Source organism: Chiloscyllium punctatum, chromosome 44 (assembly GCF_047496795.1).
Source record: "Chiloscyllium punctatum isolate Juve2018m chromosome 44, sChiPun1.3, whole genome shotgun sequence".
Classification (NCBI taxonomy): domain Eukaryota; kingdom Metazoa; phylum Chordata; class Chondrichthyes; order Orectolobiformes; family Hemiscylliidae; genus Chiloscyllium; species Chiloscyllium punctatum.
Window position 1 is genome coordinate 65,748,294 of NC_092782.1, and position 18,350 is coordinate 65,766,643.

At 40.9% G+C, this 18,350-nt stretch overlaps 1 protein-coding gene across 12 annotated transcripts in view; it reads left to right on the forward strand.

The window, feature by feature from the left end:
* The window catches only part of pcloa (piccolo presynaptic cytomatrix protein a), a 603,113-nt gene that overhangs the window by 315,613 nt on the left and 269,150 nt on the right, over positions 1 to 18,350 (forward strand). For 11 of the 12 annotated variants that reach the window (XR_011955333.1, XM_072563105.1, XM_072563109.1 and 8 more), the window contains exons 7-10: positions 1,616 to 3,761; positions 5,350 to 5,412; positions 6,517 to 6,653; positions 7,086 to 7,167. Coding sequence is in view for 11 of the 12 variants with exons in the window: in XM_072563105.1 (XP_072419206.1) it covers positions 1,616 to 3,761; positions 5,350 to 5,412; positions 6,517 to 6,653; positions 7,086 to 7,167 (2,428 nt within the window). In the remaining variant the exon portion in view is untranslated. The remainder of the gene's footprint in view (positions 1 to 1,615; positions 3,762 to 5,349; positions 5,413 to 6,516; positions 6,654 to 7,085; positions 7,168 to 18,350) is intronic. The other variant, XM_072563108.1, reaches the window with a different exon arrangement.

Genomic DNA, 18,350 nt, shown 5'->3' on the forward strand with positions numbered 1-18,350 from the left:
CCTGTTGTTTGTCATGTGTATGCATAAATGATTTGGAGGAGAGTGCAGGTGATCTGATTAGTATGTTTGCAGATAACACAAAGATGTGGGAGCTGTGAACAGCGAGGAGAATTACCAGAGGATACAGTGGGATATATGTAGTGTACAGACTTGGACAGAGAGATAGCAGATGAATTTTAATGCGGACAAATAAAAATTGATGCATTTTGGAAGGTCTGATGCAGGAGGGAAGTGTACAATAAATGGCAGAATGCTTAGAAGCATTAACATACAGAGAGATCTAAGCGGACACATCCATAGTTCCCTGAAAGTGGCAACAGAAGTAGATAAGGTGGTCAGGAAGGCATATGGTTTGCCTTCATTGGTTAGGTATAGAGTATAAAAATTGGCAAGTCATGTTGTACGAAACTTTAGTTTGGCCATATTTGGAATATTATGTACAGTTTTGGTCGTCACACAACTAGAGGATGTGGATGCTTTGGAGAGAGTAGAGAAAATGTTTACCAGAAAATGTTGTGCAATATTCATAGATTTCATAGAATCCCTATACAGTAGTGTGGAAATATTCAGCCCAACAGGTCTACACCAACCCTCCAAAGGGTATCCCACCCAGACCCATTCCTTGACCCTACTACTATACATTTACCCCTGATTAATGCCCCTAACTTACACACCCTTGAACACTATGGACACTTTAACATGGCCAATTCACCTAACCTGCACATCTTTTGGATTGTGGGACTAAACCAGAGCACCCGGAGGAAACCCACGCAGACACGGGGAGAATGTGCAAATTCCACACAGACAGTCACCCAAGACTGAAATTGAAACTGGGTCCCTGGTGCTGTGAGGCAGCAGTGCTAACCACTGAGCCACCATGCCGCCCCCCCCCCCCCCCCCCCCCCACTTTTCTAGGATTGAGGAATGTTATCTGTTATTGTCTTTTGAGTAAAGGATATTAGGGGAAAATGTTATCAAAGTGCGCAGGACTATGACACTTTTAGACAAGGTGAACAAAATCTGTTCTCATTAACTGGTGGCACAAGCGTTGTTAGACACAGATGTTATGTTTTGGACAAGAGTTCCAGGAGAGATATGAGAAAGAACATCTTGTTCTGTGAATGGTAATGAAATGGAAATTGTCTTACTCAATGTAACCTGGAACTATTGCCTCCAAGGACAATGGAAGTGGAGGCAATGAATGATTTCAAAAATAAATTGATCAGCACTTGAGTGAAATAAACTTACAGGGCCAGGGAATACAGAGGTATTTTGGGACTAATGGATTTTTATGCAGTGAGACAGAATAGATGGCTGAAAGGCCTCCTCCTATACCTTTATGGTTGTAGGACCTGGAACATTAACTTTGTTTCTCTCTCCTCAGATACAACCAGGCCTGCTGAGGTCTTCCAACAGTTTCCCTTTTTATTTCAAATTTCCAGCATCTGCTGTATTTGTTTTTGTATACACACCTCTTACTGGAACTAGCACACAATGTACCTTATTGGTTTTAATTGCATTTTTTAATTAATTTTTACTTACATCCTAATCTTTTAGTTGTAATTTCTTTACCATTGCAAGCAATATTGATTAGAGACCTTCATATCTATTTCAGGCAAAAGGTTCTCAAAACAACACACCAGTAGGTACTCAGAAAAAGGTGAAGAGAACCCTTCCTAATCCTCCTCCAGAAGAGGCCGGTCTTGTTGGGAGCCAAGCAACCTTCCCCACTGTCAACTCTGTTTCCCACAGAAGAGTTTGCAGAACCAATACAATGGCCAGAGCGAAAATTCTCCAGGACATCGACAGAGAGTTGGAACTTGTAGAAAGGGAATCCTCCAAACTTAGGAAAAAACAGGCAGAACTAGATGAAGAAGAAAAAGAAATTGATGCCAAATTACGATATTTGGAAATGGGCATCAATAGAAGAAAAGAAGCTTTACTGAAGGAGAGAGAGAAACGGGAGCGAGCCTATTTGCAGGGTGTCGCCGAGGAAAGAGATTATATGTCAGACAGTGAAGTAAGCAACATAAGAGAGACCAGAATGGAGGCGCAATGTGGTTTAGAGAGACCTAGAACTGCACCACAGCCTGATTATGATCAGTTTCTCTCACCTCAGACTCAGTCACAGCCTCAGTATGCGACTACTCCAAGCCATTACACACAATACCAGTACCCTACTCCTCCACTGACCCAAACCCAAACTCAATACCAGCAGCAATCTCCTTTTCAAGAGCAGGCATTATACCAGCAAGTTTCTCCCTATCAAACCCCAGCCACTTATCAGACTGTTCCCACAATCACTTATCAACAACAGCCCCCTCCTTCTCAAACCCAGCCAACAGCCTATCCACATCCATCACAAATGATGCTGATTCAACAGAAACCAAGGCAGACCACAGTTGTTGACCTTGAACCAAAAATAACTACAAACTATGAGGTGATCCATAATCAGTCTCTTCTGATGGCTTCCACCTCCGCAGATAGTACTTATGTAGTTCCTCATTTAGGCAGTAAGTACAGTAATTTAGACCTGAGAATAGGGCTGGATGAAAGGGGAACCATGGCAGGTAGCCCAATGTCAAGCCTTTCTGCAGAATCCTATTATGCAGATCTAGAGCACCGTGCACCTCGGAATTATGTTCTAATTGATGACATTGGTGAACTCACTAAAGGATCAAGTTCCCTTGCAACTGGATTTAACCTTCATGATATTCAAAAACAAGTGCAAAAGAATGAACGCCTACTTCGCACAAGTGAAGCACGCAGAACTGCAGACATGAAAGATTTTATTGGGCCTTTGCAGAGCTCAGCCCGCTTGCATTCCTTTGGAAAAGCAGATGAAGATACAATGGAGGATCCTTATGAATTAAAACTATTGAAGCAACAAATCAAACAAGAGTTTCGCAGGGGAGCGGAAGGCTTAGAACATCTTTCCAGCCTTCCTCAATACTACCATGCAGATAGCAGCTACAGGCACTTCCCAAAGTCTGAGAAGTACAGTATAAGCAGGCTGACTCTTGAAAAGCAAGCTGCAAAGCAATTGCCACCATCTATTATTTACCAAAAGCAAAGCAAACATAAAAAGCAGCTGCTAGACCCCAAATTCTCTAAGTTTTCACCAATTCAAGAAGCCAGAGATGTGGAGCCTGACTTTACCAACTACATGGGAACTACATCATCAGTAACTGGTGCTCCCACTCGAGCAAGGCTTATTCAAGATGATGTTACATTTAGCCTAAGAAAGAATATTCGTGACCAGCAGAAGTTTCTTGGTCCAACTGTCAGATCTACATTTGATGATGAAATTGACAAAGCATACACCAGTGGAAGCAGGTCCAGGCCCTCTTCAGTTTATGGACTTGACCTAACAATTAAAAGAGACCCCTCCAGTACATCACTGCGCATAAAAGGTCAAGAAAATGATCCATTAGATATTGCCTATGGACAGAGTTCTCCTTCTGTACGAACAAAGCCATCCAGTTTACCTATTAGTCACAGCAGAGGAAGAATTACCATAGTTGCCCAGAATTCGGAGGAAGAAAGTCCCTTAAGTCCTGTTGGACAGCCAATGGGAATGGCTCGAGCAGCAGCTGGCCCATTGCCACCAATATCTGCCGATACACGGGAACAGTTTGGTTCAAGCCACTCTCTACCTGAAGTACAACAGCACATGAGGGAGGAGTCACGGACACGTGGATATGACCGTGACATAGCGTTTATTATGGATGACTTCCAACATGCCATGTCAGACAGTGAAGGTAAAATGGGACTCAGGATGTTGTGTCATCATCAACAAAATTTCCGTTCACTGCATGTTTATAATTTTTGTTCATTCCTTATAGATTCTCTTGTCCTTGCCTGTACTTTATTTTCATTTGTGTATTTGTGTGTATCTCAGCAGAGAAAAGTCTTCTCCTGCAGGCATGTTACAAACATTAGAAGTTTCATTTCATGTTGAGGATTCTCTGTTAACCATTTTCAATTAAGAAAATTATGTGTTACAAGACTGCAAACATTTATTTCAGTTGAATGTGTACAATGTTATTTAATTTATGAAACCACTTATCAGGAAAGACTTTGTGAGAGACCTGTCTTTCAATTTCCTGCAGGATTTCCTTTTTGTCTATGTGAAATAGTCTACATTTTGTTGCTGTTTAAATCCATTCCCATTCCCGTTTATTGGCCTAATCTTTGTGCAGTTCTAAAGAAGTTAGCAACATAACGATGGTAATGTCAGTCTGTAACTACAGGATGTTAGGATTCCCTTTATTCGTCTACAATGAGTTAATAAAAATGAGGAAATAAAGTCGTTATGACTTTTGTCAGTATTTCATTGAAACAAATATTGAAGAATAAAATATGAGAAGAGTTTTGTTTTGATCATTTTGAATTGTGTTTTAATTAGGTTTGAGATTCTTGTCAGTTTATTTTTCTTTTTTTTTGTATGTATAGTTAGCTATGCTATGGAAATGCCCATGTGCAGTGGTTAACAAGAACAAACAATGCACAAATGCATGATTTCTCAGATAGGTTGTGCATCCTGTGCCATACCTTTAACATGGCAGCAGCATTCAACAATGGAATGATGAATGGCATCAGGCAGGAGTGGGTGGTATGTTAAGGTGCACTCGGAGAGCCCAGGTTGCTACGCAGCATACACTAGCCCCTGTGTGTTGTAGCCTGACACTATGGGTAGTGATGATTGAGGCTCCAATGTTGTTTTCATCTCATGGCTGACCAGGAATCTCTCCTACTTTTACCTACAAGTTGTAAGAATTTGAAGGGCAATTTACAATCTGATTGGCTAAGTCAGGAACTTTCTTTCCTTGGCCATCAAGTTTTGAAGTGGAACTCGAACTCAAAGTCTCTGATTTAGAAGCAGTCTGAGATATGATCTCAGTCAGTGTGTACCTGACAATACTATCCATATTTTTTATTTGTTATAAAACTCCACTCCAAATACTTGTAAAGAACTAAATGATGTTTTAGAGTAGAGGAACGTAAAGTTTATTTCTCAGTTTTGAAGCTTTTTTTTCCCAAAGAAGTTCTATAGATTTCTTGTTAGCATTGTTAATGCTTATCAAATAAAGGCTTTTGTTGTTGCTTTATACATTCTGAATTTATTATTACAGTATGTGTTTTTCTTGGCCAAACGAATAAATATGTACACAATGAGGTTGAAGAATTTAGTTTAAAGATGATGATTAATTTAACAGAGGGTCACTGCAGTTACAGTTTTTGGTGCCCTTCATCACATAAAAATAAAAGCAAGATTTTCTGACAAACCGAACTATTCTGATATTGCTTTTTTTCTTTTTTTCCCTTCTCTCACTTTATATCAAACAGGGGTGTGCACAGCATTGAAACAATTAACTGAACCCAACCAAACTAAGTTCATTGAAATGAATTGTGAGTTGAATGATTTGGTTGGATTTTGAGCTTTGTTAAATTGAGTTTGCGAACTAATGAAGGAGCACTGAGTGATTTTACAAGGCATGGTCATTGGTTCTTGGGAAGATTTGTATATTAAAAATACTAAAGGAAACAAAATGCCAATCTGTGTGTATTATTGTTACTGGGTTTCTAGTTTCTGCTATTCGCCTCGGCCATGAAATATGAAACACACTTCATGTTCAAACCGAGAATTTCACTGCTTTAGATTCGATAAATGCAAATCCCAAACCAAATTGTGGTGCTACGCTTCCACTTTTTTGACATAGAACTGGTTTTAGAGATCTGCGCTCAATAAAATTTCCTTCTAAAAGTTTGGGATAGATTTCTCACACACTCGTGTGAATGATCTAACCCTTGATTAGTCAGGCAATGTCTATCATGCAGATCATTAAAAGTATCTAGCTGACTCACCCTTTTTCCACTCCTACTATTATATCCTTACATTATCCTAATTTGTTCAGGTTTTTGACACTTGGTTTTCAAACTAAGCAATGCATGTTTCCCAGAATCTATGGCATAATTTATATTGTCTTGATTAGTTTTCATTTTATCATCACTAGTCTGAAAATTAATTGCTTAATCTAAAATCTTTTCAATCAACTAATCAGGCTATAACCCTGGATGCTGAAGTTACTTGATATTTGGTTTTAATTTTGTATTTTACAGCTAACTATATAATTCATTCCTGAAAATAACTTATCACATAAAAAAAATTGACAAGTGATAATAATAGGGCATTCGCAATAGTCCTATGCAAAAACAAGACTGTTAAAGCTCAGAAAACTATCTAATGATTTAAACATCAGATGGTTTGCACACCTTTAGTCTCCAGTTAATAAATCTGTGATATGTTTACAAATTGCCTTCCTATTCTTCACTTGCACTTTTTAATGATGGTCATAGTCTGGTTGTAACTTTGCATGAACATATTGGAAAACGCATAGATTTGCATGCTGCAATTACCAAATAGTACAAATCATGTCCTCAACTGGCAGTGAGCTGCCATCCTGAACTCCCATTGTCTGATTTGGAGAACTGACATTTCCTTGATTTTCAAAGCATATCATCTGCGTCGTGAAGAAACAGATTGGTTTGACAAGCCACGTGAATCTCGCCTTGAGGATGCACCTGCCATAAATCGCAAACTTCCAGAGAAATTAACACACTCCAGACAATCTCAACAACAGTCCACTGAAGTAAGAAATCATTTATGAATTTGGATTTCTGCATTGGCCTTCTTATTTCTGATTAAGTCAGAATGAAACAAATTCTTTGGTAATTTTGCAGTTTGCATCGAATATAAAATATAGTCATTGATCTATCTTTCTGCAGTTTTAAATAATAGATCCTAAGGAATCAGAGAGAACTCTATTTGGAGAACATTGGAATCCAATATTTTTACCGAGAAATTACCAAAAGGAGCATTAGTGAAATATGCCAAACTATTAAAATAATTTTCTTCTGTTCGTTGAGAGTAAATAAATTGACATCTGCACACAATATACAAGCAAGATATAAATACACAATGTTGTTCCTTCATATGTTTACTTGTGTGTAAATCAAAATTGTTGAATGTGTTATTTCAAGAAAAATACATTAAAGCATAAAAATTGGTTTTTATTTTATAGGGGGGTGGAAAGCTTGTTCAATACAACTTCCCACATTCTCGGATCAGAATTCAAAGGGATCTAAAGGACCAGACAGTATCAGGTAAAATACTGTTGCTTAATCTCGCTTTTCCTCTGTTTTTTCTCAGATTAGTTGCCTTACTGTATGTTGCCTTATTATCATTCTATGCTTTGTTACATTTTTACCTAAGTCCTATCGAAACGTTAAGATATATGCAATATCAAAAATGTATCGATATTACAGTTTTGTCAATAGCCTTCAAAACCATAAGCCCAGTTCTTCCATATCTTTAAAGCTTCAGTGTTCTAAATATTCCAAGATTTTTCTTACAGCATCACAGTCTCCTTTGTTTTATCTGAGTGACCGAAAGCTCTTCCAATTCACATAAGAAACACTCAGCTTCTATCCATTAATACCATTTTAAGTGTATAAGTCCTGCTAAGATTTGCTTTCCCAAAATGCAGCACCTCGCATTTATCTGAATTAAACTCCATCTGTCCCTTCTCAGCCCATTGGCCCATCTGGTCCAGATCCTGTTGTAATCTGAGGTAACCCTCTTCGCTTTCCACTACACCTCCAATTTTGATGTCATCTGCAAACTTACTAACTGTACCTCTTATGCTCACATCCAGCACCAATTGTTGTGGCACTCCACTGGTCACAGGCCTCCGGTCTGAAAAACAACCGTCCACCACCACCCTCTGTCTTCTACCTTTGAGTCAGTTCTGTATCCAAATGGCTAGTTCTCCCTGTATTCCATGAGATTTAACCTTGCTAATCAGTCTCCCAGGGGAACCTTGTCGAACACCTTACTGAAGTCCATATAGATCACATCTACTGCTCTGCCCTCATCAATCTTCTTTGTTACTACTCAATCAAGTTTGTGAGACAAGATTTCCCATGCACAAAGCCATGTTGACTATCCTTAATCAGTCCTTGCCTTTCCAAATACATGTACATCCTGTCCCTCAGGATTCCTTCCAACAACTTGCCCACCACTGAGGTCAGGCTCACCAGTCTATAGTTCCCTGGCTTGTCCTTACCGCCCTTCTTAAACAGTGGCACCACGTTTGCCAACCTCCAGTCTTCCGGCACCTCACCTGTAACTATCGATGATACAAATATCTCAGCAAGGGGCCCAGCAATCACTTCTCTAGCTTCCGACAAAGTTCTTGGGTACACCTGATCGGGTCCTGGGGATTTATCCACCTTTAACTGTTTCAAGACATCCAGCACTTCCTCCTCTGTATATCTGGACATTTAGCAAGATGTCTTGTGGGCGGCACGGTGGCACAGTGGTTAGCACTGCTGCCTCGCAGCGCCGGAGACGCGGGTTCAATTCCCACCTCAGGCGACTGACTGTGTGGAGTTTGCACGTTCTCCCCGTGTCTGCGTGGGTTTCCTCCCACAGTCCAAAGATGTGCAGGTCAGGTGAATTGGCCATGCTAAATTGCCCGTAGTGTTAGGTAAGGGGTAGATGTAGATGTAGGGGTATGGGTGGGTTACGCTTCGGCGGGGCGGTGTGGACTTGTTGGGCCGAAGGGCCTGTTTCCACACTGTAAGTAATCTAATCTAATGTCACCATCTATTTCCCTATAGTCTATATCTTCCATATCCTTTTCCATAGTAAATACTGATGTAAAATATTCATTTAGTATCTACCCCATTTTCTGTGACTCCACAAAAAGGCCGCCTTACTGATCTTTGAGGGGCCCTATTCTCTCCCGAGTTATTTTTTTGTCCTTAATATATTTGTAAAAACCCTTTGGATTCTCCTTAATCTATTTGCCAAAGCTATCTCATGTCCCCTTTTTTCCCTCCTGATTTCCCTCTTAAGTATACTTCTACTTCCTTTATACTCTTCTAAGGATTCACTCGATCTATCCTGTCTATACCTGACATATGCTTCCTTTTTTGTCTTAACCAAACCCTCAATTTCTTTAGTCACCCAGCATTCCCTATACCTACCAGCCTTTCCATTCACTCTGACAGGAATATACTTTGTCTGGATTCTTGTTATCTCACTTCTGAACGCTTCCCATTTTCCAGCCGTCCCTTTACCTGCGAACATCTGCCTCCAATCAGCTTTTGAAAGTCCTTGCCTAATACCGTCAAAATTAGCCTATCTCCAATTTAGAACTTCAACTTTTAGATCTGGTCTATCCTTTTCCATCACTATTTTAAAATGAATAGAATTATGGTCGTGGCCCCAAAGTGCTCCCCCACTGACACCTCAGTCACCTGTCTTGCCTTATTTCCCAAGAGAAGTTCAAATTTTGCACCTTCTCTCGTAGGTACATCTACATACTGAATCAGAAAATTGTCTTGTACGCACTTAAGAAATTCCTCTCCATCTAAACCTTTAACACTATGGCAGTCCCAGTCGATGTTTGGAAAGTTAAAATCCCCTACCATAACTACCCTATTATTCTTACAGATAGCTCCTTACAAGTTTGTTTCTCAATTTCCCTCTGACTATTAGGGGATCTATGATACCATCCCAATAAGGTGATCATCCCTTTCTTATTTCTCAGTTCCACCCAAATAACTTCCCTGGATGTATTTCCGGGAATATCCTCCCTCAGCACAGCTGTAATGCTATCCCTTATCGAAAATGCCACTCCTCCTCCTCTCTTGCCTCCCTTTCTATCCTTCCTGTAGGATTTGTATCCTGGAACATTAAGCTGCCAGTCCTGCCCATACACTTAATGGTAATGTTCCTCGGGACTGTTGCTGAACAAAGAGACCTTGGAGTGCAAGTTCATAGCTCCTTGAAAGTGGAGTCACAGGTAGATAGGATAGTGAAGAAGGCATTTGGTATGCTTTCCTTTATTGGTCAGAGTATTGACTACAGGAGTTGGGAGGTACTGTTGTGGCTGTACAGCACATTGGTTAGGCCACTGTTGGAATATTGCATGCAATTCTGGTCTCCTTCCTATCGAAAAGATATTGTGAAATTTGAAATGGTTCAGAAAAGATTTACAAGGATGTTGCCAGGGTTGGAGGATTTGAGCTTTAGGGAGAGGCTGAACAGACTGGAGTTGTTTTCCCTGGAGCTTCGGAGGCTGAGGGGTGACCTTATAGAGGTTTACAAAATTATGAGGGGCATGGATAGGATAAATAGACAAAGTCTTTTCCCTGGGATGGGGAGTCCAGAACTAGAGGGCATAGGTTTAGGGTAAGAGGGGAAAGATATAAAAGAGACCTAAAGGGGCAACCTTTTCACGCAGAGAGTAGTATGTGTATGGAATGAGCTGCCAGAGGATGTGGTGGAGGCTGGTACAATTGCAACATTTAAAAGGCATTTGGATGGGTAAATGAATAGGAAGGGTTTGGAGGGATATGGGCCAGGTGCTGGCAGGTGGGACTAGATTGGGTTGGGATATCTGGTCGGCATGGACAGGTTGGACTGAATGGTCTGTTTCCATGCTGTACATCTCTATGACTCTAATACCACTTAAGAGCTTTGGTTCAAGTTTTAATGATGACATTGCAAATATGTTGTGAATTTACAAAAAAAGGGTTTGTGCAAATGAATAAAGTTTGGGCAATTTTGGTCTGCGCTCGAAGATACATCAGACCCATTGGTTCGACAATGCACCAACTCAAGTGGTGACAGGTTTCAATTGGTTTGCTCAGTAAAGCATCCAAAAAAGTTAATGATGCAGTTAAATTTGCCCATTTTCACTCATGAAAATAGTCTTTTGATCAACATAAAAGATGCAATGCTAAGGAACTGATGGACAATGATCTACTTCAGTGAAAACTAATGAACTGACAGAAGTAAATGGGTAAAAAAAGGGAGCAATTTTTTTTTAAGAAGGCCATTTTCACCTGTGTCATATTTATAATCATTAGATTATTTGTGCTTAAGTTATGATAAATAACATGCACCCATTTTATATTGGCAATTTATTGTGGACTATTATACAACAATGAACAAGGTTATTTTAGGGGAATGAAGTGGTTTGTGAAATTTTGTCCAGGTTAATTCTAAATTTAAAAAAAACTTACAAGAACAATAACAGTTAATGACCATGGATACAAAGCACAATGACTCAATCATGCAAATTCGATAACTGAAGCAGTTAGCTGTGCAGTGACAAACAATGTAATTCCAGGAACTGTAATGGTGATTGCACTGCTGATTGAGTAGTCTATATTGACTGGAGACATCAGATTTGTCAATTTGATGCCCTCTATAAACAGCATTGCAGTAATAGCCTCATGCATGGTTACACTCAGCTGTGGATCAGTCAAATTATGTAATCTCAGTTTGAAAAGTTTTAAAACACTTTAAAGTGAAGGGCCAAGAAGCAGGTCCTTACAGACACATTTCCACTCCCTTTTTAACTGACCGATGAATCAATTCTCTGACTATCACAATTTGCTTCCTTCTCCCTGTGCAGGGAAAAGTAAAGCAAGCTACAGAGACTGGCAACATGGAACTGACTATAAAAGACACTGTGCACTAACAAAGCAATGTGAGTCACACAGAGGCTGGCAGCCTGGTAAATCAGTGAGTGTGAGCTATGAGAGCAATGTGAGTCACACAGAGGCTGGCAGCCTGGTAAATCAGTGAATGTGAGCTATGAGAGCAATGTGAGTCACACAGAGGCTGTCAGCCTGGTAAATCAGTGAGTGTGAGCTATGAGAGCAATGTGAGTCACACAGAGGCTGGCAGCCTGGTAAATCAGTGAGTGTGAGCTATGAGAGCAATGTGAGTCACACAGAGGCTGTCAGCCTGGTAAATCAGTGAGTGTGAGCTATGAGAGCAATGTGAAGAAGACAGAGGCTGGCACCCTCCAACTAGAAGAGTATAAAGGCAGTACGGAAGCCAGGAGGGTACAAAGGGGACATGAGAAAGCTTTGGCAAATAGGGTTAAGGAGAATCCAAAGAGATTCTACAAGTTCATTAACGACAAAAGGGTAACCAGGGAGAGAATACGGCCCCTTAAAGATCAGCAAAGCTATTTATGTATGGAACTAGAGGACATGGAGAAGATACTAAGTGAGTATTTTACATCAGAGTTTACTATAGACAAGGATACGGAAGGTAGAGAACATGGGAAATAAATAGCAACATTTGAAAAATGACCAAATTACAGAGGACAAGATGTTTTAAAATGCGGAAAGGTAAATAAATCGCAGGACCTGATCAGGTGTACCCTAGACCTCTGTGGGAAGCTAGGGAAGTGATTTCTGGGCCCCTTGTTGAGATATTTGGATCATTGATAACCACAGGCGAGATGCCAGAAGACTGGTGGTTGGCTAATATATTGTCACTATTTAAGAAAGGTAGTAAGGAAAAGCTAGGAAACTATAGACCGGTGAGCCTGACGTCAGTGGTGGGCAAGTTGTTGGAGTGAATCCTGGGGGACAGGGAAAGGACTGATTAGGGATAGTCAACATGGCTTTGTGCATGGGAAATCTTGTTTCACAAGTGTGATTGAGCTTTTTGAAGAAGCAACAATACGAATTGATGAGGGAAGAGCGGTGGATGTGATCTGTATGGACTTTAGAGAGGCTTTTGGCAAGGTTCCTCAAGGTACACTGGTTAGCAAAATGAGGTCACAATGAATAGAAGGAGATCTAGCCATTTGGGTACAGAACTGGCTCAAAGGTAGAAGACAGAGGGTGGTGGTGGAGGGCTGGCTTTTTGGACTGGAGGCCTGTGACCAGCAGTGTGCCACAACCTGGGTCCACTACGTTTTGTCATTTATATAAATGATTTGGATGTGAATGTAAAAGAAATGGTTCGTAAGTTTGCAGATAACATCAAATTTGGAAATGTTGTGGACAGTGAAGAAGGTTACCTCAGAGTGCGAGATCTTGATCAGATAGGCCAATGGGCCGAAAAGTGGCAGATGGAGTTTAATTTAGATAAATGTGAGGTTGCATTTTGGGAAGGCAGATCAGAGCAGGCCTTATACACTTTATGGTGAGGTCCTGGGGAGTGTTGCTGAATAAAGAGACCTTGGAGTGCAGGTTCATAGTTCCTTGAAAGTGGAGTCATAGGAAGATACGATAGTGGAAGAAAGCATTTGATATGATAGCATTTAATTGGTCAGTGCATTGAGTATGGGGGTTGGGAGGTCATATTGCAAATGTACAGGACATTGGTTCGGCCACGATTGAAATAGTGCATGCAATTCTGGTCTCCCTGCTATCAGAGAAATATCGTGAAACTTGAAAGGGTTCAGAAAAGATTTACAAGGATGTTGCCAGGGTTGGAAGAATTGAGCTATAGGGAGAGGCTGAATAGGCTGCGGATGTTTTCCCTGGAGCATTGGAGGCTGAGGGGTAAGGTTATAAAGGTTTATAAAATCATGAGGGGCTTTTCCCTGGGATTGAGGGAAACCAAAACTAGAGTGTATGGGTTTAAGTTGAGAGGGGAAGAATTTAAAAGGGAATTGAGGGGCAACTTTTTCACACAGAGGGTGGTGAATTGTATGGAATGAGCTGCTAGAGGAAGTGGTAGAGGTTGGTACAATTACAATGTTTAAAAGACATCTGGATGGATATATGAATAGGAAGGGGATATGGGCCAAATGCTAGCAAATGGGACTAAATTTATTTAGGATATCTGGTCAGCATGGATGTATTGGACCAAAGTGTCTGCTTCCATGCTGTACATCTTTATGACTCTAAATGTGTGGTAAAGTAGGTGAGCATTCAGAAAGCGAGCTAAGAGTCATTAGATGCATCCTGTGTGCTGGTGGCTTGCCAACTGGCTTGGGCAAAGGCTGAAGGAAGATTGTGGCCATGGACCATAGAATGATGTCATACTGAAGAAGCAGTGGAATGGTGACTGGGACAAAGACTTGGTGAGGTCTGATTTATAATTTGGGAATTTATGCCATCTAGTTTCTCACTGGCAGAGAGAAGAATTGGAAATGGAATGTAATTTGGGCAAATTGTGGCTTCAGTGAGATGCAATGGATGTATTGGACCAAAGTGTCTACTTCCATACTGTACATCTTTATGAATCTAAATGTGTGGTAAAGTAGGTGAGCATGTAGATAAATATGTACCTGTCAGGCAGGGAGGAAAGGGTCGTGTGAGGGAGCTGTGGTTTAATAAGGAATTGGAATCCCTTGTTAAATGGAAGAGGGCGGCCTATGTAAAGATGAGGTCTGAAGGTTCAATTGGGGCGATTGAGAGTTATAAGGTAGCCAGGAAGGTTCTGAAGAGAGAGCTAAGAGCAGCAAGGAGGGGACATGAAAAGTCCTTAGTTGGTAGGATTAGGGAAAACCCAAAGGCTTTCTATAGGTATGTCAGGAATAAAAGAATGACTAAGGTAGGAATAGGTCCAGTCAAGGATAGTAGTGGGAAGTTGTGTGTGGAGGCTGAAGAGATTGGGGAGATACTGAATGAATACTTTTCGTCAGTATTCAGTCAGGAACAGGACATTGTTGCCGATGTGAATACTGAGTCACAATTAATTAGAATGGACGGCTTTGAGGTATGTAGGGAAGAGGTGTTGGAAATTCTGGAAAGGGTGAAAATAGATAAGTCCCCTGGGCCTGATGGCATTTATCCCAGGCTTCTCTGGGAAGCAAGGGAGGAGATTGCAGAGCCATTGGCCTTGATTTTTATGTCCTCGTTGTCTACAGGAATAGTGCCAGAAGACTGGAGGATAGCAAATGTGGTTCCCTTGTTCATGAAGGGGAGTAGGGATAACCCTAGTAACTATAGGCCGGTGAGTCACACTTCTGTTGTGGGCAAAGTCTTAGAGAGAATTGTAAGGGATAGGATTTATGAACATCTGGCTATGAATAATGTGATCAGGGATAGTCAGCATGGTTTTGTGAAGGGCAGGTCATGCCTCACAAACCTTATTGAATTCTTCAAGAAGGTGACTAAGGAGGTGGACGAGGGGAAAGCGGTAGATGTGGTGTATATGGATTTTAGTAAGGTGTTTGATAAGATTCCCCATGGTAGGCTACTGCAAAAAATATGGAGGTATGGTATTGAGGGTGAGTTGGAGGTTTGGATTAGGAATTGGCTGGCTGGAAGAAAACAGAGGGTAGTAGTTGATGGTAAAGGTTCATCTTGCAGTGCAGTTACTAGCGGTGTTCCGCAAGGATCTGTTTTGGGACCATTGCTGTTTGTCATTTTTATAAATGACCTGGAGGAGGGGATAGAAGGTTGGGTGAGCAAGTTTGCGGATGATACGAAAGTCGGTGGAGTTGTTGACAATGAGGAAGGATGTGTCAGGTTACAGCGGGATATAGGTAAACTGCAGAGCTGGGCAGAAAGGTGGCAAATGGAGTTCAATGTAGCTAAGTGTGAGGTGATTCACTTTGGTAAGAGTAACAAGAGATGGGGTACTGGGCTAATGGTCGGATACTTGGTAGTGTGGAAGAGCAGAGGGATCTTGGTGTCCATGTACACAGATCTCTGAAAGTTGCCACCCAGGTAAATAGTGCGGTGAAGAAGGCATATGGCGTACTGGCTTTTATTGGTAGAGGAATTGAGTTCCGGAGTCCTGAGGTCATGTTGCAGTTGTATAAGACTCTGGTGCGGCCGCATCTGGAATATTGTGTGCAGTTTTGGTCACCATACTATAGGAAGGATGTGGAGGCACTGGAACAGGTGCAGAAGAGGTTTTCCAGGATGTTGCCTGGTATGGCAGGAAGATCGTATGAGGAAAGGCTGAGGCAGTTGGGGCTGTTTTCATTGGAGAAAAGAAGGTTTAGGGGTGAGTTGATAGAGGTGTACAAGATGATTAGGGGTTTAGAAAGGGTTGACCATGAGAACCTTTTTCCATGTATGGAGTCAGCTATTACGAGGGGGCATAGCTTTAAATTAAGGGGTGGTAGGTATAGGACAGATGTTAGGGGTAGATTCTTTACTCAGCGAGTCGTGAGTTCATGGAATGGGTGGACTCTCCCTCTTTATGGACATTTAAACCGGGCATTGGATAGGCATATGGAGGATAGTAGGCTAGTGTAGGTTAGGTGGGCTTGGATCGGCGCAACATCGAGGGCAAAAGGGCCTGTACTGCGCTGTGTTCTTCTATGTTCTAGGTTCTATGTTCAATGCATGGAAGTAAGGTATTACCACTCAGTGGTGAGATTCTAAATACTGGATTAGTGGTGCTGGAAGAGCACAACAGTTCAGGCAGCATCCAACGAGCAGCGAAATCGACATTTCGGGCAAAAGCCCTTCATCAGGAATAAAGGCCTGATGAAGGCCTTTATTCCTGATGAAGGGCTTTTGCCCGAAACGTCGATTTCGCTGCACGTTGGATGCTGCCTGAACTGCTGTGCTCTTCCAGCACCACTAATCCAGTGTTTGGTTTTCAGCATCTGCAGTCATTGTTTTTACCCGGTGAGATTCTAAAGTCCATTTAAGCTTGGAGGAAATTCAAACTTTTTTCTCAATGTTCAGGATTTTTTCTCGACATTTATTCTCACCTTTCCCACCCTTATGTACGCCACACTAGGGAGTCGATAATTCCACCCTCAGTTTGAGGGTGTTCACATATTGTTGTTTCACACTCTCTTGCTCAGCTTGGGCATACCCACTGCAGCTTTGGTGATTCATGTGTTAATTTCAACATCAGGTGATGATTGCTGCTGATTGTGGAACTGAGATATGTGTCATCATATATGTGTCATTGTCAATGCTGAGAGATGATAGAATGGCTGCATTACCTGACATTTGTCTTCCAGATGCCAATGGTCAAAGCAAACTCTTCACAGACCTGGAAGCGTTTGCTCATTTGGTGCTCAAGGTCTTCCTTGTTGTGTAATGATAGTGTGGTATTTTCAGCATAAACCATATCTCTGATGTTTGTCTTAGGTCTCAGCAAGTGAGATTGACCAAATTCCAGTTCGTTCTGATTTGTATGTGGATAGCTTTATTTGATATTCTGAAGGCTTATGAAAGAAACAAATATCAAAATCATCATTTGCTTGAATAGAACTACTGTGAAAGAGATATGCTGTTAAAACATTTTGCCTTTCACTCATCAGGAAAGGATCACAAAAGTACCAAATTTTAAAAGGACCAGCAATTTACACTGCATGAGAGGAGGGTACTGATCATTTAGTAGGTTCACTTTCATTGAGAATGGATGGAGAAACAGTTAACTAACAAGCTTATGTTTAAATCCAAATCAGGCAAATTTGGTAAATCTTTTGCCATGAGGAATGCGCCAGAGCATATCTGTCACCCAAGTTTTTTTTCATTAAACACAATGCCACATATGGACATGTGCTTTCTGTTTGCACAGGACAGGGCCCTGATATGAATGAATGTATTCAGGATGTATTTTTGTAGCTTCTGTAAAACATGTTGGTGAGCCACACTGTGATTCTAATTGATCGTCTTAAATTGGTCTTTAGTGAAATTGCTTGCACAATTTGAATTGTCCAACAAATGTTGTTCAACCTAAGAATCACATCTCATGTTGGACAATATGTTTTGAGTTTTGAAAGTATATTCCAGCTGAATACAGTCAACACTTTGCCTGTTGTAATCAGCTAAAAGGATAATTTGTCAGAGTGCCAAAGTGATGCCAGGTTGGTAGGCAGACATCTCAATTCCTGACAGATTTACATCAAGCATCACATGCCTTCAACTGTTCACAACAGGTTGAGAATTCATAGCACCTGACCAGTCTTTGCTTGCAAAAACTCAGAGCATAGTATACAACATGTGACATCATTCAATTTTAGAAAACAATTCTTATCATGCTAAGAATTAGCTCACACTACAACCAATCTTAGATTATCAGTTGATTTCATAGTTTGCTGAAAGTAAATTCACACCCAGGGCCCTGTCCTTTGCAAATGAAACAATATGTCCATGTGAATGGATGTCTTCAGGCTGTGTAAATGTAACTTCTCTAAAACATATTGGTGAGATGTTTCGTTGGGCAATTTTCAACAAACACTTACAGGATATCCATCACCATTTGCATTCTCCATGGCAATGCCTCTCCCAGTCAGACTTACATTTCCAGCCAAACAGTACCCTCTTGATAGGTAGTATAATTGCTCCCTTTGAGATTTAGTGTTCCTATAATTTTAATACAATGAGTGCAAGATGAAAATTATTTATCGCTTTGAGCAAGTGAAGAATGTGCTAAAGTGCATTAGTGTAGTTCTCCAAGGATTCTGATGTTGCCTTGTCATTGCTGATTTGTTGTCAAAGAGAGAGTCAATCACTCTGAATAACTTTAGTACATCGCCAGTTTTTGAAACAGTTTAAGTATACAAGCTTAGCTCCTATGTTCAAGTGCCTGGATGAGA